This window comes from Carassius gibelio, chromosome B8 (genome assembly GCF_023724105.1).
Source record: "Carassius gibelio isolate Cgi1373 ecotype wild population from Czech Republic chromosome B8, carGib1.2-hapl.c, whole genome shotgun sequence".
Classification (NCBI taxonomy): Eukaryota; Metazoa; Chordata; class Actinopteri; order Cypriniformes; family Cyprinidae; genus Carassius; species Carassius gibelio.
In genome coordinates, this window is record NC_068403.1 from 28,529,788 (window position 1) to 28,556,141 (window position 26,354).

At 39.9% G+C, this 26,354-nt stretch overlaps 1 protein-coding gene across 2 annotated transcripts; it reads left to right on the forward strand.

The window, feature by feature from the left end:
• Window positions 1–1,752: 1,752 nt before the first annotated feature.
• Window positions 1,753–26,354, forward strand: zgc:171572 (protein bicaudal D homolog 2). 2 transcript variants are annotated; one of them, XM_052562903.1, is made up of 10 exons: window positions 1,753–2,242; window positions 7,321–7,533; window positions 9,892–10,044; window positions 10,125–10,280; window positions 11,809–12,105; window positions 14,891–15,148; window positions 15,236–15,976; window positions 16,268–16,419; window positions 22,107–22,332; window positions 24,204–26,354. In XM_052562903.1, the coding sequence occupies exons 1-10, from the start codon at window positions 2,039–2,041 to the stop codon at window positions 24,204–24,206; spliced, it is 2,403 nt and encodes an 800-aa protein (XP_052418863.1). In that variant the 5' UTR covers window positions 1,753–2,038; the 3' UTR covers window positions 24,207–26,354. The 2 variants fall into 2 exon arrangements, with proteins under 2 accessions (XP_052418863.1, XP_052418862.1); XM_052562902.1 differs by having other exon boundaries at window positions 22,107–26,354.

A 26,354-nucleotide genomic window follows, 5' to 3' on the forward strand; every position in this document is an offset into this window, starting at 1 on the left:
TGAGGTCCAGTGCAAAGTTTCCACAGTTAGTGATGGTTTGTGGTGCCATGTCATCTGCTGGTGTTAGTCCACTGTGTTTTCTGAGGTCAAAGGTCAATGCAGCCATATATATGTTTTTATGGAGATGCAGGTTTGATTTTCCAACAGGACTTGACACCTACACACAGTGCCAAAGCTACCAGTACCTGGTTTAAGGACCATGGTATCCCTGTTCTTAATTGGCCAGCAAACTCGCCTGACCTTAACCAGCAGAAATGCAGAAGAGCTGAAGGCCACTATCAGAGACCCCTGGGCTCTCATAACACCTGAGCAGTGCCACAGACTGATCGGCTCCATGTGAAATATATCAGTCTGTTTGTAATGAATGAATATAATATACAAGTTTCACTTTTTAAATGGAATTAGTGAAAAAAATCCACTTTTTGATGACATTCTAATTATATGACCAGCACCTGTATAATATTTTATTTAACCTCTTAATGTTCAATTAAAAGAGCTGTATGATATTACGCTGTACACATACTGGACAGGCAGTTAATGGATGAATGGTGATGATGATTCAGCTGCATACGCCGCGACGCAGGATTTAATTCGGCACAATCCTCACAGTGCATTATGGATATTTTCTAGCCACTGAGTGTACATCGGTTCTACATTTGTTACTGCGTTGCATGAGATTGAATAAGTGCACTCGATGGTGTCCACTATGGTTTCAGACAACACTACAAATGGCTGTTCCCTCAAATAATTAACAGTTTCAGACACAGCACAGGTCTAATTATTGGGACATATACGAGGGTCTCTACCGTTAGAGAATGTGTAAGTCAACTTGTGTCACACGTTATGTCATTACTCATTACATTTTTACATTTAATATGTGCAGCAAGTATAAGATATTCACTTGTTTTATACATGTTTGTAAGATGTGGTTCTTAGTGCAAAGACTCCTGCTAACTTGATTGATTCACTCACACACAAACAGAACATTATTCAAAGTGTTCATGAACTGAGAAAAAAAAATCCAAAGTTTCTGTAAGTTTCAGAACTCAAAACTTTTGTCGTTAGTCAAAAAACAGCAAAACCAGGACAGAAAATAGTCTATTACTTTTTTCTTGATGTAAAAATCTTGATAACATTATAAGTGGACCACAGAGAACAGTACAAAAAAAAGGCAGTTCATGACCCCTTTAAGATTTTTTTTTTCATTATTACAAAATATGCATTATATTTCCAAACGTCAATGCTGCTGTGTGTTTTAGGAGGCAGCCGGTGGCGCTGTTGTCGATTCTCAGGGATTTTTATAATTTTCTTAACCAGGGAAAAGCTTCGGAGATTCATGAAGCTTTATTTCGCTATTCTTAGTAGATCCGACGCAGTGACATCCTTTATTCTTTTCGACTCGTTTTACGCGTCGCGTTTGTGGAAGAAGAGCCTCTGAGTTGTGAATATGTTATTATGGAGCACCTAGGGGCGTATGAGGACGTCTGATTGTGTTTTGTTTTTTTATTTTAATTTACCGGAATAAGCCACATCATTTGAGCTATTGTAGCACAACCCAGTTTAATAACTGTAATAATAATAACAATAATAATAATAATAATAATAATAATAATAATAGAGATGTCCATTGAACTCAACGGAGACCTCCACGTCACACGCAGGGAGCCGGTGCACAGAGCTTCCGGTATCCGCAGGCAAACCACAGTGAATGACGGGAAACGAGTTTTTTCCCCATTCGTGACATCACAAAATGCGCTGGATTAAACTACATCTCCCACAAAAAGCCTCTCGTCAGTCAAGGAAAGCCCCGTTCTGGCAGCTCCTTCAGTGAAGCACAGCCTCTCCTCCGCTCATGTTATTGAGGAGAAGAGGAGCGGAGCGGAGGCGACGGAACCGCGTCATGGCGCGGCTTTAGGACAAGCACAGCACGAGCTCCTCTGAAACACACACCGGCGGGAGTCTATTAGTGACGGCGGGCGACAGTGCGATAATGCGGTGCGCGGGCAGCAGAATCTGAACGCGTCTGCCGTTATAAAAGATGTCCGCGGAACAGCAGCGCGACGCGACGCGGGCCGAGGTGCAGCGCCTGTCCCGGGAGCTGGCCGAGACCACGCGGGAGAAGATCCAGGCGGCGGAGTACGGGCTCGCGGTGCTGGAGGAGAAGCAGCAGCTGAAGCAGCAGTACGACGAGCTGGAGGCGGAGCACGAGAGCGTCCGCCAGGAGCTGGAGCAGCTCAGAGAGGTAACGTTAACGCGATCGCGGCGCTGCGGCTGACATTGTGTGTTAGCTGGCGTCAGAATGCTGTCGTTATGTCGACGACAGGGCGAAAAAAAAAAAAAAATCGTGATAGATGTGGTGAATTGACGCCATCGAGTAGTTGATAAGGGAGAAATGACGCCATTGTGTGTCTGATATGAAGGAATGACCTCGAGCGTGTTTTGAACACGATGAAATACTGATTGTGTTATTAGATGAGCCAAAAAGATGGAAAACACTTTACCTATCTGATGATTCCTTCATCCGGTCGAATTTTTCATAAATGCGTCACTTTCCTAATATGATGTCCCATAATTCTGTGCGTGCCGCAGTCGTTGGAAAAAAAGATAGTTATCTGATGGAGCAGATGGCTAATCCCTAAATTCATGAATTTGATTCCGTTTCTAGTAGTAATCTCTCTCTCTCTCTCTCTCTCTCTCTCTCTCTCTCTCTCTCTCTCTCTCTCTCTCTCTCTCTCTCTCTCATTAGTGATGTCAAACGTTTAATAGCGATTAATCGCATCCAAAATAAATATTTTTTCGTTTACATAATGTGTGTTTACTGTGTATATTTATGTATGAATACAAACACATGCCTGCATATATTTAAGAAAGAAAAAAAAAATATATATATATATATAAATGGAGGACCATAAAACCATCATGTCTGTAAATCTGGCCTGATAGCGCACGTACATCACGTCTGTTTGATGTCTGCTTCCTGAAGAGTGCTTGTTTATCTGCAGTGTGACGTTTTCTATGAGATGTCTTTAAGATGTTTATGATCTAGAGTGTATGTAAAAGTGTCATCTTGCAGATGTGTGTGTGTGTGTGTGTGTGTGACTGACAGGGAGGCAGCCATAATGAAGCAGCTGTAGTGAAAAGACATGGTCACTTTGTGGATTGAGCTCTTTATGATGTTGTTCTTCTCTGTCATTATTATTTGACGTAGGTCATGAGTGGTTTAATGAGTAGACTGTAACTCTCTCAGCTCAGAGTGATTGTGACATGTGACCGGTCTGATTTTGAATTAGTGCGGGAGTCTGTGTCCCGCCTCAACGGCCGAGCGAGGTTCAACCTTCAGAGGAATGTGGAGCATGCAGAAGATAAACACGCCTCTGTCTCTCATCAGACTGAGTCCACACAGAATAAGAGAGAGAGCTGCTGGTATCGTCAAACGAGGAAGTGCTAGGGGTCAGTTAGAAACAAAGAATGTTGTTGTGGCTACAGGCCTGTTATCATTTATCTGTGACAAGCCCTGGAGATTATCAAAACCAGTCCATTCTAGTCTGAACTTTCATCGGTTTGTTTGCTGTTGTTGGAAGACTGTCTCTCTTTCGCAGCTCCTTCTGTTCGTTGATCACAGTCAGCTTGACCTACATTGCCTTGAGGATCGTTGGAGTTTAACAGCACAAGCAGGGTTATTGGTTATTGGTGGGGTGCAGAAGCTCTCACATGTACAGTATGCTCCAGTTTAGTGATCATTAGTGAACAGGACCTGTTTAAAAATACTAGTAAATCAGGTGGAGGAAACATCACCTGAAAACCCAAACACATCAGATTATCATTATAAGATCGAGCGAGGCGTAGACGTGCAGATGTGAGATGTTCACACATGTACTGCGCTGTTTGCAGTCGCTGTGACCCGGGAGAACAGTGTTATCAAGCTGGACCGGGGGTGAAAATAAAGTTGTTCTCCTCGTCTGGGCAGAAGAAGAAAACGGGTTGTTTCTGATTTTTGATTTCACAGAGTCATGTGGAGCTGGTGTTAGAAGAGCAGAGGACATCGTTCCAGCGTGAGCTTCACAACACGCTTACATGACGCCTCACGGTGTGCAATGGGTTAATGTCAAACGTGAACACAACTCCCTTCTGAACATGTATATGACAATAACCCAGAAGTCATGGGTTCCTCGAGAGGCGGCTTGCCTAAATGTTTGTATAAATGCATCAGCTGTTTGAGCGAAACAGTTAAATGGATGACTCAATGAATCACTCGTGCAGTCATTTCCTGCTGATTTTAAGTTTATTTAAAGTATACCCCCCCCAAAAAACAAAAAAAACAAACAAACTATTGAACATTTTGTTTTTAAAGCGTAAGGTTAGCTGCACTTGTCCTGCATTGAACAGTCTGTGTAAATGAATCCAGATGACTCTTCAGATTCAGACTCCGTCACCTCTGCGTTGAAAACACATTTCGTTGATCCTGATTTAATTTGATTGGTAACAGTTCTATAATGTCTTGCTATTTTAACTGAATTTGATAAGAAGAATTTGAGACAAAAGATGATGCAAACATTTTAAAAAGTTAAAATTAAAAACATTAGTCTTTATAAAAGAATGCCCATAAAAGGTACACATCAGTTTAAACTTATAGGAAAGTTACTGCTTACTGATTATGAAAATGAGTGGAAACCGGTTAGTGGGCTTTAGTTGTACTTGTCGAGCCAGCTCTCCGTCCCTACAGCAGAACAACAGGACTGCGGTACACTAAGAGCGTTCTCTTCACTGTGTCAAATCTGCTAAAGTAGTCGTTGTGTTGAGAAACTCAGGAGTGGTCCTATTGCTAGCAGGTGTCCCACATAGCAAACAGGTTATCCATCAATGTGGGAGGTTTACAGAGCGTTTGTTTAGGAGCTCACAGCTGTTAAAGCACGAGATGATATTCAGGGTAACACTGTGCATCCACAACAGCCTTATGCTGCTCATCTCCTCAACAGCTCGCTGTTAGTCACTAAAGCCTGACATACTTCAGGCGAAACTGAAGTAGAAATAGTGTGATCCCATTTTGACCAAAGTCTAGTCCAACAGAAGGTGTTTGAGTTTGTTCTGCTGGTTAGAAACAGCAAGCTGGTGCAGAATTTAGTTTGGCTAAAGACCAAGACTAACTGTTATTTGTTCAAGATGATGACCAAAATCATCATCATCAAGCTAACTGTATATATTGCTATTAAGATTTAATTATCTTAAAGTTTCAAGCAAAAAAAATCATTATTTGAACCAAAGTACCTTATATTTTAAATAACAATGTCAAAATTTATTTATTTATTTATTTATTTTTTTTCAAATTTTCATCTTATTTGATTTTTATAATTTTATTTTTTTAAATGTGAATCTCAACAGAAAAACAAAGAAAAAGATGAATCACAAGTTTAAAACTAAACAAAGTAATAAAAAGGATTGTTGTGAGGCTCTGAAAGTGTCAGATGAGCTACACATGAATCTAATGTGAAATAGCTGACACGTGCTTTTGATAGACATTAGTTGAATACTACAGTGTGGCAAGTTGTGACATTGCTGCAAACGGCATATAATCACCATGTTCAGTCTAACAGATGTTCTACAGCTATTGCTCATTGTTTCTGTTTTGCTATGAAATAAAGAAGTCTGCACAAACACCTCTCGCAGCATGGATGATAAAGCAGATCTAGTTGAGGCATGTCTACCATCACATGGTACATACCGTTAAACCACAGCCCTATCCTGGGGGAAACTTGGGTTGGGCGATGTGGCAGAGATTAGTGAGCAGCACAAATGAATTTCCCAAAATATAGCCCTACATGGCAAAAAACAAAAAAACACTACAAATAATTTAGGCAAAACTAAGGGTGGATAGTAAAAGAAATCTTGCAAAATGCAATAAACTGCTTTTATTTAAGGTACAGTAGGTCTATTTAACAGTAGCCTTCAAGGAAGAAATGTAATCATATTTAATAATCAGACTGCATAAATGAAATAATATGCTTTGATTCTTATTAAAGCTACAGAAGTTATTCAGTCAAAAGCAATGATTTTTGCAAGGACAACAGCAGATCTATTAGGCTGCTATCACTTTAAGACTGAATGCACAGATCTAACATAATGTTTTTCCCTCTCCCAATTAAGACATAACCTACTGTATTTGTGTGAACCTTGTGTGTTTCTGACAGTTAAAGCACAAAAAGACATGAACGAGAACTTGAGTGTGAGCGCTCAGAAAACCACACGCTAGAACAGCGTGCGAGGAAAACAGTTTGAAAGGTTTAGAAAGGCTTTAAAATGTGTGCAAATAATACACTTCCATGATGATAAAGAGCTATAATGTAGCATGAGTGTATCCATGATAGAGATGATGAAAATACAAAATAAATAAAATAGCAGCCTTAGAACTGCAGCTGATAGCACTGTAGCACTATACTACGATCTCTCTGTAACGGCAGATTGCTGAGATATTTTAGTCATTCACATTCAGTCATTTAATATATTAGCATGTCACAGACCAGGAGATTTAAATAAAATATCTACATATCTAACAAGTGAAGATGAAAGGTAGGTGTCAAAAAAAATGTGACAAGGTCAAAGTAAAAATACATATGATGACAATTACTTTGCGGTTACCCTTAAGTAATTCACTAAATTCAGCATTGTTAAAAACAAAGTTGCTTCTCCTGGTGCCTGAGCTCACAGGAAACACTCACCCTAAGGAAACACTTCCTCCTCCTCTTCTCCGGTCGGATCAGAAGAATGATTGTGGGAACAATAAACGTACCGAGCTGTGCTGCTGTGTGCCTGTTACAGGACGGCAGTTCTCTTGTTCTAACCTGATTAGAAACAACCTACACAGATAACAACAACCTTTCCCCAATTTCACCCAAGCATTTTTTATTCTAATGTATTAAATATAAATTTGAGTATATTAGATATGAACATTCCAGTTGATACCGATTAGAATTTTGCATTTTCTATAAATAAAAAAAACTATTAACACATTTTTTCCCCCCTCTGATTTATATGGAAGAAATGCTCGTCTTAACTAAAGACTTTAAAAACGTACACTTAGTATGATTAAAACCTCTTTCTTTCTCTTTTGTCACCTGAAGTTTGCAGTGATTCTGCTATGTTTCTGTTTATTACTGTGAAGCTGCTTGGAAATTGTCTGTGTTTTATGAAACGCTATAGAAATAAAAGTGGCTTGAATTGTTGCTGCGTTGGTTCTAGTATATGATTTCCACACTTTTGAGTGCAGAGTTTGCATGGTATGCGGTCTGTTTCTTCTAATCTCTGTATCCTGCTTGTGTTGTGCAGGCGTTTGGACAGGCCCACTCCAACCACAAGAAGGTGGCAGCTGACGGCGAGAGCCGCGAGGAGTCGCTGATCCAGGAATCTGCCTGTAAGGAGGCGTATTACGAGCAGCGCATGCAAGAGCTGCAGACCGAGCTGCGACAAGCACGTAACATGCTGACCAACGTCCAGTCCGAGAACGATCGGCTCGCCACCATCTCTCAGGAACTCAGAGAGGTCAGTCTCCACCTGTGTTTGGACCGTTAGGATGCTCACATGCTGAGGAATACATCAAATAAGAAATAGGTCTGCAACAAACGATTATTTGGATAATAAATAATCTAACGATTATTAGAATGATTGATCGACTAATAGTTGATTATTTTACTTTAACAAATAAATAAAGGTAATCACTTCAGCTTTTGCAAAAAGATATGCAATTACAATTAATATATTTGACACACGAAATGACAGATAGAGAAACTCTGTTCTTCACCATTTTATTTGTTAAATAAAAAAGTAACTGAATGACACATCATTCTGATTAACATCTCCTTTTGTAAACCATACGGATAAGAAACAAAAACTATTTTATTCACAACATATTCTCTCTTAAACTACATTGTATGGTTGCGATAATCAAAACAGCTTTGATCTCTGCAAACCAAACTATAATTTTAATAAAATTATATTTTTCCCCACTTATAAAAAGATTCAGTAGGAGTACTAAACTGCAAAGTGTGTGCAGGCATCCACATCACTGTAAGCAGATGCTTTCTTAACTGCTGCTTTCTCACCGCTGTCAGTTTATTACATAAACTGCAAACTTTATAGTTCAGTTTATTCTTTTGAAATGAAAGCGTCCAGCATGCTTTCATGACGTGTGTAATGGTACACTCATTCGAATTATTAAAACTCTTCCTGACAGCAACAGAGTCAGTTAAACCTCACAGATTTCTATGAAGGAGCACCAACATCCAATCAAATAAACGCGGGGTGAGTTGAAGAGGGCTGTACACAAGAAAACCCCAGCAATGTCAATCCGGAGCACTTTCTGATGGGAAGAGAGGGAACAATGGACAAATCAAGATGTTCTCGGTTGATTGACTCTTATAAAGGGAACAGATGTTTCAACCAAGTATTTGTTGAGGGGTGTGCATTATATTTAGCTTTTGATAGTTTTGTAATTGTTGTTTTAACGATATGCAAGCTGATATTATCATACTCCTCACTCACTTTGCAGAAAACAAATGAAAACACGTATTGAGAGTCCAAAAGCTGTCCCTGTGGGATGAAGCTATTAGAATACGGTTAGAATGCTTTGATAATTACAAGTTATGAAAGCAAGTTTTTTTTTCCCGTTGATATTGTTGTGTAATATCACATAGCCATTTGACTGAATTTTAGTTTGTGAGCATAATCACAAATGTGATATTACTCTTTATACTCTGTGTCGCCAATGAAAATGGTTTCAAGTAAAGCCTAATATTTGTGCAACCTGAAATATTGCTGACACGCTGGAAAAATGCTGAAAAACCCTATTTAAATCTGAAACTGTGAGCCGCAGATGTGTTACATTTAGCAAATTGGCTTTATATTTATAGGGGTCGGGGGTCGGGCAAGTGTCCCGCCTCTGTCTGCACCACTGACTGGATGTGCCATACCTCGCCCAAAGAACACAAACTGTGATGAAACTGAATGTGAGGAAAGATAAATACATAAACCCATTTTATAATGCTGTACGGGTGCACAGAGACCAGAATTATCCAATTCAACAATACTTGTTGTGCTGACCAGCTTTTATCATCATTTAATGAATTCAAAAAGACATAATACTATTAATCTTATGATTTGATACTAAACCAGTATCTGTAGTACAGTGTTTTTCTGCTTTACCACAGAAAAAGATGAAAAGGAAATGAAGAATATAAACCTTTATATTAGTAAAATCAATGCAAAAATAAATAAACAGAAAGACAGATGGTGTTAAAGAGATGTGTGTTAATGGCACAGTCCTCTGGACGGGATTAATGAGCCAAAGGTGAAATCAAATGTGTTTTGAGCAGATGGTGCAAAGACGGAGAGATAGAGAGGGAGGGGTACAGATGGAGCGATTAATCCGAAGCAAGCAGGTCAAAGGATAAACGTGTGGTTGATTAGAGTGAGGCATGCAACCATTCACAACCCGGGAGGTTGATTCATTTACTGAAAGATAGGAGTACTCGATTCAGCAAAGATAAATGCAATTTATCAAAAGTGACCATAAAGACATTGTTATTGTTTCAGAGATGTCTAGTCCAAATAAATTATATTCTCTATTCCTCAGAGAATCCTGGAAACATATATCACAGTTTCCACAAGATATTGTGCAGCACAACTGTTTTCAGCATTGGTAATGATCAGAAATGTTTCTAGAGCAGCAGAACAGGATATTTTCATGATTTCTGAAGATCATGTGACACTGAAGACTGGAGGAATGGAGCTTTGATCACAGGAATAAATGACATGTTAACATAAATACACAGCCGTTTTAATGTGTATAATATTTGAGAGTATTGAGCGCACCCGCTCAGCATCTGCTTCTGATGTTTCCAGGGCAGTCAGATGGTGGAGCTGCAGAGGTCTCGTCTGCGCGACGACATCAAGGAGTTCAAGTTCAGAGAGGCTCGTCTGCTGCAGGACTACAGCGAGCTCGAGGAGGAGAACATCACCCTGCAGAAGCACGTGTCTGTCTTAAAGCAGAGCCAGGTAACCTTCAGCTGCCGTCCGTAATCTGTATGAGTTCCTCCAGTGCAGTTTCAGCTTGAGACCATGATAATGTCTTGTAGGTGGAGTTTGAGGGTCTGAAACACGAAATCCGGCGTCTGGAGGAAGATACCCAGTTTCTGAACAGCCAGCTGGAAGACGCCATCCGTCTGAAGGAGATCGCTGAGAGGCAGCTGGGGGAGGCGCTGGAAACCATCAAGACTGAGAGGGAGCAGAAGGCAAGACATGCTTTCTTTCTCTTTTATGTTGTTATTATTATTTACAGCTAGATTTTATGGGTAGTGTGACCTCTCCTTAAAATAAGCTGGAATTCAAAAACAGATTCTATTAAAATAAATAAACACTGAGAACGATTGAATACTGGGGGACACAGTTATCTTTGTTTCATTTATGTTTCCACCATTAAACTTAGAGTGCACCAGTGTAGTTTAATAGTGTGTTCACACCAGACACAAATGTACTTATTCGCGCGAGTAGATTACATACAAAGACGCGAGTAGAGGTAAATTTGTGCAGGGCGATGCAAAATGAGCAATGATGTAAATTTTGTCTCTAATCACTTATCCCCATGTTTCTACGTGTATTTATAAATGTGTGGTGGCCGGTATGGGATGCTTTCATTAATTAAGTGTTCCTGTAGCTCTAGTGGTAGAGGATTGCGTTTGCAAGCGGAAGGTTAGGGTAGGGCTGCACGATATTGGGAAAAATTTACATTGCGATATTTTATTTTTTTGCGATATGAAATAAAAACATTTCTTACAAACAAAAATGGGGTGAGCACACTTACATTCTCATTTTAAATGATTTAAACATCGACACCATCGTGTCAATTGATTAATATGCACGAGGGAGAGAGAGCAAGACAGCGCTCGTGTTGTTTGAAGACATTGAGCGTGCGGCCGGGGCTCGCTTTGCGCGCGCGCTCTCTCTCTCAGGCTGGTGACAGATGCAATATAAATAGGCGTCAGCTCTGTTTCTAGCATGCACGTGTGAGCCGCGCCTGGGACGCGCGTCTCACGCAGGCAGTCTGCAAGCTCTAACCTGTTAACATCGGAGCCGAATTAAAAACGGACACACCACGCAGCTGAGACGCTTGCGCCACGCATATAGTGCGCCCTCTCTCTCTCGCGCGCGCTCTTTGGCCCGTACAGTTAATGAATAACGGATCAACTACGACAACCTACATCGCACATCCTGCGATGTGAATATCGTGGATTTGTACATCGCGATATCGATGCTTAAACAACACATCTTGCAGCCCTAGGTTAGGGGTTAAAATCCCAGGGAACACATGTTAGGAGAAAATTGTTAGCCTGAATGCAATGTAAGTCGCTTTTAAGCATCTGCTAAATGCATAAATTTCACACTCACAAGGGAACTTGAATCATAAGTTGGGATTTCTAATTGATTGTTTAGGCATATTTCTAATAATTAAATTAAAGGGAATGCAAACATTGCACATTTCCATCAATAAACAACTTGTGTGTGCCATTTACTTGTGTGTGTTTGGACGTTTTTGGATAACACGAGGAACACAGTCCTATTTATATTTAAGGACTTGACATGAGGGTGGTTGAAACCACCAATAACTCCTCCGTAGCTGCTTGGTAACATGTTAAACCCACTCAAAAAACCCAGAAACCAAAGATCAGCCGCCCACAGCACAAGCACCATGGGTTTCTTCAGAAAGTGTTTGTTTCAGATGAGGTCTGATTTAATGCTATTCTTTGGTGTCCATTGCTACAGGCCGCCTTGAGAAAGGAGTTGTCTCAGTACATGACCATCGGAGACTCGATGTATCACAGTCCTCTGAGCATCTCCCTCGATGGGCTGAAGTTCAGCGACGACACCTCACTCGAGCCCAACAACGACGAACCCCTCCAGGTCTACGAGAATGGCTTTGACAAGATCGACAGCAATGACAACCGTGTTTCCACGCCCAAGAAAGGAGAGCTGTTCCACCCTTCCTCCAGCCTCGTGGACAATCTGCTGAATGAGCTCAACATCTCTGAGATCCAGAAGCTCAAACAACAGCTGCTGCAGGTGAGATGTTTGCTGTATTCACTGTGTTCAGTCAGGTGCCGTCATTTACAGCCAAGGAAGGCTAAGATATCTGCTGTTGACTGCCAAGAAATATGGCAAGCTCAAAGGCAGAAATGTGGCGTAGTATGGAGGCATGTTTATGATATACCTAGTTGTGCTGCAACAAAGGATTGTTTTGATAATCGATTAATATAACAATTATTAGAATGATTAGTTAAAATATTTTTTTTTTTACAGTTAACAAGTAAATAAATTTACCACACAAAATTAATTGTCAGACAGAGAAACCCTCTTCTGCACCATTTAGTTTTCTATATGAAAAAGTAACTGAATGATGCATCATTCTGCCGAACATCTCCTTTTATAAGCCATATGGGTAAGAAACAAACTTAAATGAAAAAACTACTTCCACCAAAAATTCCATCGATTAATCGAGTAATCGTCGGATAAAATGTGTTTTTGCTTAATTAAAGTGCAATATTAATTATGCAAGAGAAAATAAGACTCCTCTTAAAATGAACAACTAAGTTTCCTTTTTTAGAAAAAAAAAATTGTATTTTTTAATGCATAGGATGCAATGCATACATCAAAAATAAACATTTAATTATTACCCATTGTTTCTCTGTCTGTACTGTACTGTGAACAATTACAAGAAGTTGACAGATGAATTAAGTGCCATTCAGTTGGGGTTTTAAATAAAGCATTTTCTGAGATGCACATTAAACACATAAAACATTAATTTATCTTTTAATTATTGAAAATTAACTTTTTGGTAAACAAACGGGATTTACTATTAAAAATAAGACATGGAAGAAATGTTGTGTGATAAAACCTAAAAAAAATATGTTTTTTTGTTTTTTATGGGTAAGCTATGTACATTCTGCTGAACAATAGTCTTTAACCGAACTTTTATTTTGACGGGTTGACGTACCTTCACAGTTCTGTGTATGTGATGTGATGCTAGTTTTACTCAAATCAAACGATCAAATGCTCATGAAGTGACTCAGTAGAGCTGAAAACCTTTGCCCGGACCTGATGGGACCTTACTCGTTCGGTCGGGTTCAGGCTTAATTTATATAATCTTACACAGGCTTGGGTCGGGCTCAGTTTTGCGCTCTGGTTTGCGAGGTAAATGAGCGGTCATGTGATGTTTCGATTAGCGCGAGAAAGATGCAAAAATGGATGCTGAGTAGGTGAAACGGAGGCTTGTCTCTGGTTGATACTTGATTCAAACCCAATTAAAAAGCACCTTCTAGGATTATTTCAAAGGTCCTTAATCAGCAAGTAGCGCTTCAAGATGTCTCCTACGATCTATTAAAAATAATCTGTTTATAATTTCTGCACAGGAGACACTTGGAAAGGAAGGAAATATATGTTATCTGTATTGGCAAGGACACACAAAGCCGATTTAAAAGAACTAGTGTTGTTGCCTCATTGTTGCCTTGCGTTGGCAGTGTCGGACAAAAAGCTGCGCTCGAACACACCGAAAAATATTGGATATTGGCAGAAATCCAATCTCGTGCATCCCTAATATTGACACTATTTTTTTTTGTTTTTTTGTTTTTTAAATTGTTAATTTTTTCGATAATGTCAACTAGTCATTTCAGCACTAATAAGAAGTTGGTAAGTTTCATAGTGTGTAGTTCTGTGTTTGATTGGCTGACAGCTGGACTGTTTAAATCCTGTTAGTGGAAGCAGCATTGAGCGCCTGCCTCATCTGACACAGAGCTGTTAGTTCAGCCATCTGTCCGGAGTCACATTAGAAACTGACCTTGTGCAGGTCGTCTTCATGCATACTGCGCTGTCCAGTGCTGATGTCCACTCCATTCCCCAAAACCATAGGAGAGATAGCAGCACCTTCCAGCCATTATGGTAATCAGACCCTCGTGACCTTTGAACTGCCATTGATCAATCAAGAAATCCATTCCAGACACAATGAAAGAGCAGCTGAAACGACATGATTTTCCAAACAAACATCTCGAGTGAACATAACACCCAAACATCTGTGAACACTTTTACTTTTGCATACATTTTACAAGATGTTTTTTTTAGTAACATGAAATCCCTTAAAAAATCAACCTCCACATTTTGTGCAAAAGCGTTCACATTATTAATGTCACACATTAGCTTATTTCAGCTTAGAAATCACAGAAGTTTAAAAGTGAACAATTGCAGTTTATTCTTACATCATAACAGTTCTGAGTTGAGTCCCAAGATTTATAATAAAAAAAAGTTCAATTCAGTGTAGTATCATTAGGTTTTTGTATTACAGTTGCACTGTAACTGACATCAACAAAATAGACAATTAAACTGTTAACCGCAAACTACAGTACAGAGCCAAAAATTCATGTGTGGACTCCATCTCAACAGCCACATTTTTGGCTCGTGTCAGTACAGGTTAACACAGATCACACACCGCTGCTCGTTTCAGCAAGTCCTGTAATTAACATGCTTTCATAGGAGGCTCTGCCTTTACTGAATTATGAGTGAAAGAGACTGCAGATTTCACAAAAACATCATCTTCATTTGCCCTTCCAACAAGTGCCACATGCGTTTGTCCTGCAATACCTAATACAGTAACTCAAAGTTCACTGAAATCAGTTTCCGCTGGTGTGGTGTTTGAAGTATTATTACAATACTAAATAATATTCATCCCATCCCAAGAGAGCTTCCACAATATCTCTCCAGGTGAAGACTGTCGAAGGCAGGCTGTAGTGTGGGATCAAACCGATTGTGTGGTGCTGATGAAGACTATTCATGTGGTGTGTCTTCTCCTGTTCTGCAGGTGGAGCGGGAGAAGGTGACGCTGCTGTCGACCCTGCAGGAGTCTCAGAAGCAGCTGGAGCAGGCTCACGGAGCGCTGTCTGAGCAGCACGAGAAGGTCAGCCGTCTCACCGAGAACCTCAACGCCGTCCGCAAACTCCAGGCCAGCAAAGAGCGCCAGTCTGCTCTGGACAACGAGAAAGATCGCGACAGCCACGAGGACAGTGAGTACTATGAGGTGGACATCAACGGCCCCGAGATCCTGGAGTGCAAGTACAAGGTATAGAAATATAAGGGTGTTGTGCTGTCTTCATCTGTGGCATAAGACATTAACAAAAATCTGTTGCTGATTGTTTCGTTGCCACAGGTCGCTGTGTCTGAGGCGAGTCAACTGAAGGAGGAGCTCAAAACATTAACAGCCGAACATTCAGCCTGTCAGTCTCAGTATAAGGAGGAGCGGGCGCAGCTGGAGAGCCAGGTTGCATCTTTAGGTGCGCAGGTGACTTCTCTGGAGCGCAGCAGCAGAGTCGAGCGCGAGCAGCTGGCGCGGCTGGAGAAAGAGCTACGGCAAGCCAGCGAAGTGGCAGGCGAATCCCAGGGCAGCCTTAACATCGCACAGGACGAGCTTGCCACCTTCAGCGAGGAGCTGGCCAACCTCTACCATCACGTGTGCATGTGCAACAACGAAACGCCCAACCGCATCATGCTCGACTTCTACCGCGAAGGTAAGGCTGGCGTTACTCAGACCTCAGGGTCTGACGGTCGTGGCCGCCGCTCGCCCATCCTCCTGACCCGAGGACTCTTCCCCAGCGACGGAGCGTCGTCTCCGGTCTCCTCCGTCCCGTCCCCGGTGGCCGATCCCCGCAAAGAGCCCATGAACATCTATAACCTGGTGGCTATCATCCGTGACCAGATCAGACACCTGCAGCTAGCGGTGGACCGCACCACCGAGCTCTCGCGCCAGCGCATGGCTTCCCTGGAGCTGGGCCTCGGGGCGGACCGAGACCAGGAGGCCAGCGTGGAGGAGATCCTCAAACTCAAATCACTCCTCAGCACCAAGAGGGAGCAGATAGCCACACTGAGAACCGTCCTGAAGGCCAACAAGCAGGTCAGAGCTAATTATAATGTCTAAATGCATCACAATTAGTGGAGGAACAATAAATTGATTCGTTGATAAATTCTGCGTTTTTCCAAATGCATCACAATTCTCTCTTGAATCGATACTGAGCTGAGTTTTAAACAGCTGAGGTCTATCGCAGAGCATTCGGTGGATTACAGAAGCGATCCACAAATTGATTTATCGTTCCACTCCTAATTACAATATTACCTATTTATTTATGGAAATATATGAAGATATAATAAACATTAACAAGTGTGTTTGTTTGTTGTTGTTGTCCAGACCGCTGAGGTGGCACTGGCCAACCTGAAGAGCAAATACGAGAACGAGAAGGCCATGGTGACTGAAACCATGATGAAGCTTCGCAATGAGCTCAAAGCCCTTAAAGAGGACGCAGCCACTTTCTCCTCGCTCAGGGCCATGTTTGCCACGCGGTATGAGTCACACACAACAACAGATTCATTAAAACACACGATAGATTAACATACTATACACAGAAGAAACTAAAATCTTGGTCTTTAATTCACACAAATCTAGGCTCTACAGCTTTTATTTTAACTTTGTATTGCTCTTGTGGGTACCAGTGTTTGCCTGTAGTATCCAGACCCTTAACAGTTTGTAGATCATAGACGTTTCTCACTACTTTAGATATAATTATTATTATTATTCAGATTGTTTAGCTTCCAAAAAACATTAGTTTTAATATACTGTGGAGTGAGAAACTAAAGTCCACGTATGAGTCAATGCCAAGACTTTTAAAAATAAATAAAATAAAATAAAAATCGGTTCAGTCAGTAAAAATGTTGCCCTCGATCAGGAAATGTGCACCTGATAAATGTAACTTTAAAATATACAAAACTTTCTTCCGGGGTCATGTTCCTTCACATAATCCTGTGGGAATCACTGTTGAGACGGTTTGTAGCAAGTACATGAGATGTTCTCTGTGTGAAAAGCAAACTGTAGCTGTCTGTTTTCCATGTAGGTCATAGGGACCCTCGCTGTCCAAGTTGGTGGTTTTTGACCAGATTAAGATAATGTATGTCAGTAGGCACAGGTTTGTGTTGTGAGATCACACTCCCAGTGATGGGGGGCAGTTAATCCAGCGTCTCCGCTGCAGGTGTGGATCAGAGTAAATCTACAGGTAAGTCTTTCCTGCATATGGTGTCGAATCAGACTCTCCTGACACGTGAACACCATCAATGAGTCCTCTGTGCTTAACATGTTTCAGGGAGGGAGGGAGGAATTGCACACATGTGTGAAACCTTTTCTCTCATCCTTCAACAAACAAGGCTCAAAATTTACTCTTTTACTTTGTAGCACTGGTGCTCCCAACTTTAAAACGTTAGGAGCACCCACCCAAAATTAATGAGCATTACAACTACCAAGATTCCAGCGAGAGTTCAATTTCATACATGCTGTTAATGAACAAAACGATGAAACCGTTCTTTCACTAACCCTCGTTTTAGCACATATTATTCAGTGGGAAGATCTCATCAGCAGCTTTCCACAGACTCTCAGCTGCTCGGGGGCTCCAGGTTTTGTATTGGCCTGATCCATGGGGTATTTATATGTTAATAAGGGCAGATTGTCAGACTGGGGGCTGAATTCTCTTCCCACAGTCTCAAACATCTTTTAAATCACAGCTCGAGCTATTCAGTCATATTGCACCCCAAAATCACAAGTAAAACAAAAGATATGTGTGTTTTGCGTAACATGATGCCTATCTTGGGACTACTGAGATTGTGAGAGCTGCTTTAATTATTGAGTGTGTCTGTCTGGGATTTCAAAACATTTTCACCTTTTTTTGTTTTGTGTGGTTCATAGTTGATTTGTTTTTTCTATTTTTAATCTTTCACACTCTCTCGGTCTCTTTGTTTCTGAGATGTTCTTTCCTGCATTGCTGAAAAGTGGCTGAGGTGAATGTGTGTCAAGATGTATTTCACAATAACAGCCTCACGCCTCTTTATCCCATGGCTCCTCGCTCTCACGCACACTCATACAGCTGCAGATGGGTTCTTGTGTGACCCCCGGCCTCTTTTCCCGGGAAAATCCTGACCCCTGCGTTTAGAGGCGATTGTTCCCAGGGGCCTATCTCAAATGAAGCTGCACTGATTTCTATTGTGAGGTTTTGTGTCTTTATGTCTCAGACACACACACTTTAGTGGGCTCGCCGTAGTTTGCCAGACTGAGGCTTGTTCAAAGTTCATGTCTGTGAGAAACTGAGTTATGCTACACAAACAAGCAGATCTACCAATGGTGGGTCACCATTAAGTAAATGGGAGGCTCTGATTTGCAGCAACTGTTTGATAACATCCATCAGATTTCAGTAATGGAAAACCAAGTAACATAGTTCATTAATCATACATTTTAATTGGAAAAAACTATATCATTCACATTATAATTTGGTTTAATTGGCTTTCACTATCCAAAAAGTACAATTCTGTATTTGTCCTTTGAGATTCCCAGAGCTGCTCTTCTGAGAAGGACTGAGTCACACCCTTGAGAAAATCACAGGTTTTATGTTTTATAATGACTGTAGGGTGGTAATTGCATGTTTTGTAGTGATTATGGTTTATTGGGTGGTGTTTAGCATGTGCTGACACACTCTGTGCTTTAAGGTGTAGATATATAACAGCAGTTTAGGGAAGGTGTGGCTCCGTAATCGTTCTGTCTGTTCCATCATGTGTGTATGGTTTAATATCCTGAACATTCAAATAGGGGTGCACGATAAATATCGGCCGATAATTAATGTGCATCTCGTCAGTAAAGCCGGTTATCTAATAGGGTTGTGCAGATAGATGAATGTATCGACAATAGTCATAGATATCGATGTAAGCAGGTGTCTCTGTTGATAGTAAAGACCATATTAGGCTCATTCTCCTATTAATTTATTAAATTATAATAATAATAATATGAACTATTATTAAATTTATTAGTTGGCCTTTTATAGTTCTTCTATCAAACTGCCCAGCTATTTCACTTCAGTAACGTATTTCACACACACACAGACGCATGCGCGCACATATGAGGATTCAGGCCTGTAGAATAAGTTGTAACGCTTTGACTCGGATAACTAGTTAAATCCAAGAAATGAAAGAGATAGAAAATGAGGAGTTGGTGTTTAATGGTTGGTACATGGCAACACGCTCTTCTCAAACAAAAAAATTAAAGTGCAAGCAGATGAGCAGAAGATAGTTATTTAAAAATCATTGATAATTGGAAGGTTTCCAAACTGTTGGCAGGCACTAATAACAACAATTCTTTATACTTTACTATAATATAGTACTTTATTATAATATATTATTATATTGCTGTTGTCATGATTATTAAATGCTGCTTTTTATTTTTACAGAACAGTATGTAATGTTTTTAATAATGAGTGATTGGGCTTGGGTTGGGGCATGGTCAGATTTTCCTTCTTTACTGTCTCTAGCTGTTCACATGCCTGGTTATTACATGCAAGGGTTTTTGTCCAATAATGAAAACTAAATTTAGCAGTAAGAATATATTAGTAAACCAGTTTTTTTTATATCAGCTATGCAGTTCGTTAGTTTTGTGAATTGGTATGTTTTATCAGGCCACAAAGAAATATAGTGCTGAGTGTCATCAGCATAACTACAAGTTAACCATGGGAGATATCGTCAGGAAACATGGAGCTAAAGTATGAAAAGCAGCGGTCCTAGTATTTAGCCTTGAAGTACTCCATATACTCCACTTGTGATCAATGTAACTCCTCATTCACTGCTAAGAATTGATGGCGGTCACAATTTGTACGATTTGAACTATGCCAATGCAGTTCGAGTAATACCAACATAATTTTGTAGTCTTCTCAAAATAATGCTGTGGTTGATAGTATCAAACGCAGTGCTAACATCCAGTAGCACTAACAGAAAAATGCCATGATCAGACGATAAGGCCAAGTAATTTGTAACTCTGATGAGAGCCATCTGAGTACTATGATACGATCTAAATCTTGACTGGAAACCGTCACAGATACCATTTAGCTCTTAGGAACTTAGCTGCGAGAGAATACTGCCTTTTGTGTTTTTTTTTGTACAGAAAATGGAGTAAATTAACTAATTCTCTAGGATCAAGTTTTTTTATTTTTATTTTATTTTTTTTTATGAGAGGCTTAACAACCAGTTTCAAGGTTTTAGGGACACACCCTAATGACATTGAGAAATTATTAATATTCACAAGAGGATCTATGATTTCTTTTCTACTAGAAGTACTTTCCCTCCATGCAATATGAAATACCTTTCAGATGTTCTTCATTCTCCAGGTTGCTCTCTTTAAGGCATGAGTGTGCTAGGTATACCATATTGTCGGACCGTGCTCCTTAATTGTCTATAAGAATAAAGGAGCAGCCATATCTAAACTGATAGAAAAGTTTATAGTTTTTGAGAGTTTATAGTTTGTTACAGCATCAACTTTTTTTGATCTATTGGATTTTCCTGGGGAATTGAGACAAGTCAGGAAGATTACAGAGACACAGAGAAGCAGCCCTTGGCACAGCTGCAAAACTACGCCGAATGCTTTGGGTTTGAGTTCGAAGCAGGAATAAGACAAGAACATGTTGGTTGTTTTTTGCCTTCAGACCAGACTTAGGATTTCAGCTGGCAAAATTTTAATACTGTCTTGCTATTGTGCTTTACCAACATGTCCTGTAATATTTAAGAATTAGGTCAGTATGTAAAGAGGAGGCACGTTTAGTGGCTGTTAGGTAGAGCTGCACGATTAATCGTTAAAAGATCGCGATCTCGATTCAAACACCCTCTCGATCTCATTTCTAAAAGACAACGATTCCCCGAGTCTGTTAAACCTTTGACAAAGTCTTACCGGATCATTCAAATCCGTGCGCGCACTGCCGCTGACACAGAGAGAGCTCTTACCATGTTTGGTTAAGAAACATCTTCACAAACAGTCTTTTCAACTACACAGTATTATATCTGTCTTACAGTCATTTATATTATCACAGAAATACTGGGATAAAGTTTATAGTTTAAATATAAACATTGATGTCTATATGGCAGCGATCAAAATATAACAAATCCCCTTTTGAAAGTACTGCGCTTTAAATAACATTTGTGTCGATTGCATTGTTTCACCAATAGGTGGCGACAAGTGTCTTAATTTATTTGTCAATGAATTAATTTTTCATTCAAGAGAATCGTTCAAAAACGCTGATTCATCCAGAAATGAAACAAGTGTAGTAGGTTTATGAGTGAGTCGTTGAATCAGTGATCTAAACAACTTTTTCATCATTCTAATATTAAAAAAACTGGGGTTTTAAATATATTATATATACACTACCAGTCAAAAGTTTTTGAACCATAAGATGTGTAATGTTTTTTTAAAGTCTCTTCTGCTCACCAAACTATATTTATCTGATCCAAAGTACAGCAAAAACAGTAAAGGTTTGAAATATTTACCATTTAAAATAACTGCTTTCACTTGAATGTATTTTAAAATGTAATTTATTTCTGTGGTGTGCAGCTGTATTTTCAGCATCATTACTCCAGTCTTCAGTGTCACATGATCTTCAGAAATCATTCTAATATGCTGTTTTGCCGTTCAAAAAAAACATTATTATTATTATTATTATTATTATTATTATTATTATTATTATGTTGAAAACAGATGAGTAGATTTTTTTCAGGTTTCTTTGATAGAAAGTTCAGAAGAACAATAATTGTGTGTAATAGAAATATTTTGTTATAAATGTCTTTGTCACACTTGATCAATTTAAAGAATCCTTGCAAAATAAAATAATTAATTTATATACTTGTGATAATGATAATGTTAATAGTAATAATAATAATAAAGAATCGTAGGAGAATCGTGATCTCTATATGAGATCAAAAAATCGTGATTCTCAATTTATCCAGAATCGTGCAGCCCTACTGTTAGGACACATTGCCGTTTCCATTATGAAAGCCGTCTGGTCAAATGTGTTTAACTTGTCACACCCCTTTCACACCCCAATTAGTGTTGTCCACTTATGATCTGACTGACAAAAATGCTTCTTAATACCAGGTGTAAACAGGGCTTTATGGACAATGTTACCAAAATGGAATGTTTTTTGTAGTTCTAATGTATCAACCATTTCTCTGTCTCTCAGCTGTGACGAGTATGTGACTCAGTTGGATGAGATGCAGAGGCAGCTGGCTGCTGCGGAGGATGAGAAGAAGACACTGAACTCCCTCCTCCGTATGGCCATCCAGCAGAAGCTGGCGCTCACCCAACGCCTGGAGGATCTGGAGTTCGACCACGAGCAGACCCGCCGCGGCGGAGCCAATGGCCGCTCTAAGACCGCCTCCTCACGCGGGAAACCCACCCACTCCCACGTAAGTCACCCGGCCGCCGCCACCTGCGGGGGTCGAGCAGAGCCCAACGGCCTCCTGGGAACGCCGGTGGTGTTCTGCAGCGAGAAGTACAAGATCTACTGCGACTGAAGCTGCGTGAGCCTCATCAGCCGTTGTACAAAGCTCCACTCACGCGCTCTTTTGCTTGCTGTGTGCTAACCTGTGTCCGTGTGTTTAGGGCTAAATATGGTCATGCCTGCTAGCATCCTCGTAGCCAGGTGCATGTTGTAGTGCTAGCTAAGGGCAGAATGAAATAACTTTTAGTCTTATAGGTGAAGTGTATTTCTGCTAGCGGCACCAAACCCAATTGCACAATTTTACAGCTCAAGGCAGCGTTTTTAGATTAGACGTGAATGAGAGTGCTAGCCATAGGATTGTTGAATTGTGATCAAAAGTCAATAGCCATTCGCCCGTTTTCCTCTGTCCATCTCTCTCCTGCCTCTGAAATCAGCAGCCCGTCCAATCAGGTAACTCGTGTTTACATGCCTGATCAAACTAAATATGCAAATCTCCTCCCTGCCTTGTTGATATGCAGGAAAACTCCTAGAAGTATGCCATTTTTGTTTTGCTTTTGCAAGAAAACAGAAATAACATCAAAAACGAAAACTTGACGGGTTGGAGAGTGTGTGTGTGTTTTAACAATGTCACTCGTGAGGCAGGCGGGAACGACGCGTGTTCATAAATCAGAATGTGCCACGAACCCAGTGGGCTTCTGGCTTGCTTTTTCATTAGATGTCTGGCTGCAGAACTGAGAGCTTTAATATGTCTTAGACTCGATTACGTTTACTTGAGCACACACGGCTTTACATGGTGAAGTCATGGTGAAGGGCTTGCCACGTGCTGTCAACATATTTCCATTGCAGATGAAACATTAGAGAGGCCTTATCTGTCGTTTCTGTGCTCTAAATAGCGTGGCTGTCTCATTTCAAGACGAGAAGGACAAACCAAATTACTCTTTTTGGCAAACAAAAGATTCAAAGTTTCAGGCTTTCCTTCTCTGGCTTGCTTAAAACATCCTGAATCAGCTTTTCATCATAATATCATTTATTCCTAATTACAATCAACCTTCACATTTGTAATCTGTATATGATATGAATCTCTAATCTCCATATAGATTGCATTCACCGTTTTGTGTTTGCATCACGTGAAAGATTGACACAACTGAAGCGGTCGATGCCGAGCTAGGGTTTTTAGACAAACGGAAATAAAAGTTCATAGTCTATTTGCAAGCTAATGTCGATTAATACATGAATTGCTGCAAATGGGCTAATGAATGGCTTCTCTGAATCGCTGTATTTTTAAATAGCAGTGTTAACTAAAAATTACATGCATCTTTCATGTTAATTCAGTTAATCTAGCCAGGTCTGTTCCCATATGATCTAGTGGTTAGGATTCCTGGTTGTTACCAGGCCGCCTGGGTTCGACTCCCGGTATGGGAAGGGATGCCTCCGGCACTGCCCACTCTCATCACATTATTGATGTTTCTTTTGGAATTGAATTGACCAGTCTCAGAAAAAGACATATGTTTAGCAATCAAAAAAAAGAAAGTTGGTTGGTTGGTAGTTTCGCCAAATGTTTCTCCATTGACTGGTCAAAAACGCTGTACAACTCATTAACTTCACTACTTATTTGGCTTGACCTGGTGAGGTTGAGGTTTTTAGTTCTTGTGAGAACCTCTGGCTTCCTGCATCCTGTCCTTCTTTTCCACACTCGCATCACTTGTGCTGCGTTTGGCTTCTGCTGACTAATCCGGGTTTTCCATGGAGTTCTGCTGGAACGCCGCTTGAGCAGCCGCTGCGTGACGTTCAACGCAATGCTAACGGCTTTTATTTCTTTGTTTTCCGATTTTGCAGTAACGTTCAGCCTGAGCTGGAACTCAACATTGCACCACTGCCTACAAACCCAGTAAACTGTCTTGGAGCTACGAGATGCATTTGGGCTCTTTTTACACACACGGGAAGCCAGAGGTCACAAAGTCCTGAAAACTTTAATAAATAAAATTCAACTACAAATTTTTTTAATAATAATAATATGGGCTAATGTTCTTTTTCCTCAAGACATTCATCGATGTTTTGAGATTTTATAAGCTTTGATCTTTTAATATAAAGTCATATTGCTTTGTTATATTAGTCTATAGTTTGAGGTGTTCTGGTCTAGGAGTCCGTTCACGTATTTTACACTACTATTTTAAGAGTATTCGTCATGTATTCATAATCACATGATCCATATTCTCCAGTGCTGTCATCTTTATGAAATGAATCCATAAGAGTATATCTGTGTGTTTTACTGAAATGTTATGTTTCTCACACTGACACATTTTTTACGGCCACGTTTTAACGCTGGGCTTTCGTCTATTTATTATCACTGTTATTTTGTCTAAATACTAATATTTCAAAGTGAACAAAAAAATAAATAAATTGTGGCTTAATCGAATCAGAAGACTTTGGTTAAACAAAACCAGCAAATCGATAAAAATCTGAATGGATTTTTTCCTAACACTCAACAATAAGGTTCGAATAACAAACAATGCAGCATTTATTAATCTAGTATCGTTACTTTATACAGGAATACGTCTCATAACGTTGTATAAACTAACATTAGATCAAGCGTGAATTAACAGTATCCAAGAGAATATTAAAATATATTGACATTAGCCTGGATGAATTCAGAGCTGTACCTTATTGTGAGTGTTTCAAGCACCTTCACTCGAGCTTTCCGTGGGTCACTGATCTTCTGCATTCAGTACAAGAGGAAATGAATTAATTCCAAATTGGAATGCTGTAGTTCTCTCTGTGTATCGTGCCAAGTGTGGGTACAACGTTTGGGTTGGCTAAAAGGATCAGAAGCACCGAGACGAGGGTCTGCCCTGCTTTACCTTGCCCTCAATTTGGTTTGTTTTTCGTTTATGATCTTCATTCTGACCATTAGTGCCTTTTTTGTTCTTTGAAGAGAGAATCGTTAGTTTAGCGTTTAGTTTTTGTATTTTATTTTCCTCACTCCTAAAGGAAGAACAGCAGATGACTTGTTTTAAACTTAGCAGCAGCAATAAGTACAGAAGACATTCGTTCTGTGTTCAAGGGTGTGACGATATTAAATATTAGAGAAATAAAACAGATTGTGCTGAATTCGGCAGGTCAGTGATCCAAATAGCAAATTCAGGGGTTTTAGAAAATGTTATGTTTTTCGTCAAATGGTTTGAAGCCGGAATTATTGTTTGCCTCAATATGAACAAATGTGTTGAGACACGAAACCTGCGCGGTGTTTTGTGTCGGAGACCGGTGTTATTCTAGCTTTGTATGGTGAGGTAGCTGAGGTCATGTGATATTGATAGTATTGTTAACAATTGTGAGAAAGCTTGTGTCTTTTTCTGTCCAATTGTTTTGTTTTTGTTTTTAATACATTTTTCACATGGTTATTATATGAGCATTACAAATTCAGGAAACAGAAAACGTGTTGCATCAACAAGCAGATAGTGTCACATTTTGTTTGTTGAGGCGTAAAACTAATAAATAGAGTCGGGAAGTGAGGATAAAACTAAAAGTGCAATTAAACCAAAAGGACGTTATGTGGTAACTGAGGTTTTCTGTTTGCTGGAAGTGATGGCATTGTGATATTCAACTAGCTGTGGAAGCTTATTATTGGAAACTCTTCTTATCGTGTTCCAGTATTGATCTATAAGGACCTATAAGTTTGATACCTTTATATGAAATAACATTCATTTGTTTGTATTAATTTGAAATGTGGTCAATACTGAACTTTATAATGTGCATTATTATGTCATATGCATGTTTCTTTCAGCTATGAGACTTGTACACAGAACCGAAAACAAACTTAGAACTCGAAAGACAAAAAAGAAAACAAAAGAAGAGGAGAGAAATGTTTGGTTTTTAATTGGTCCTTTACTCTTGAACTAGTGGAGTTGAAGTATTGTTTTCTAGAGGGTCGTCTGTGTAGAAGTAGTCATGCTGGCTCAAGTCAGTAATACAATAAAAAGTCACTCGACA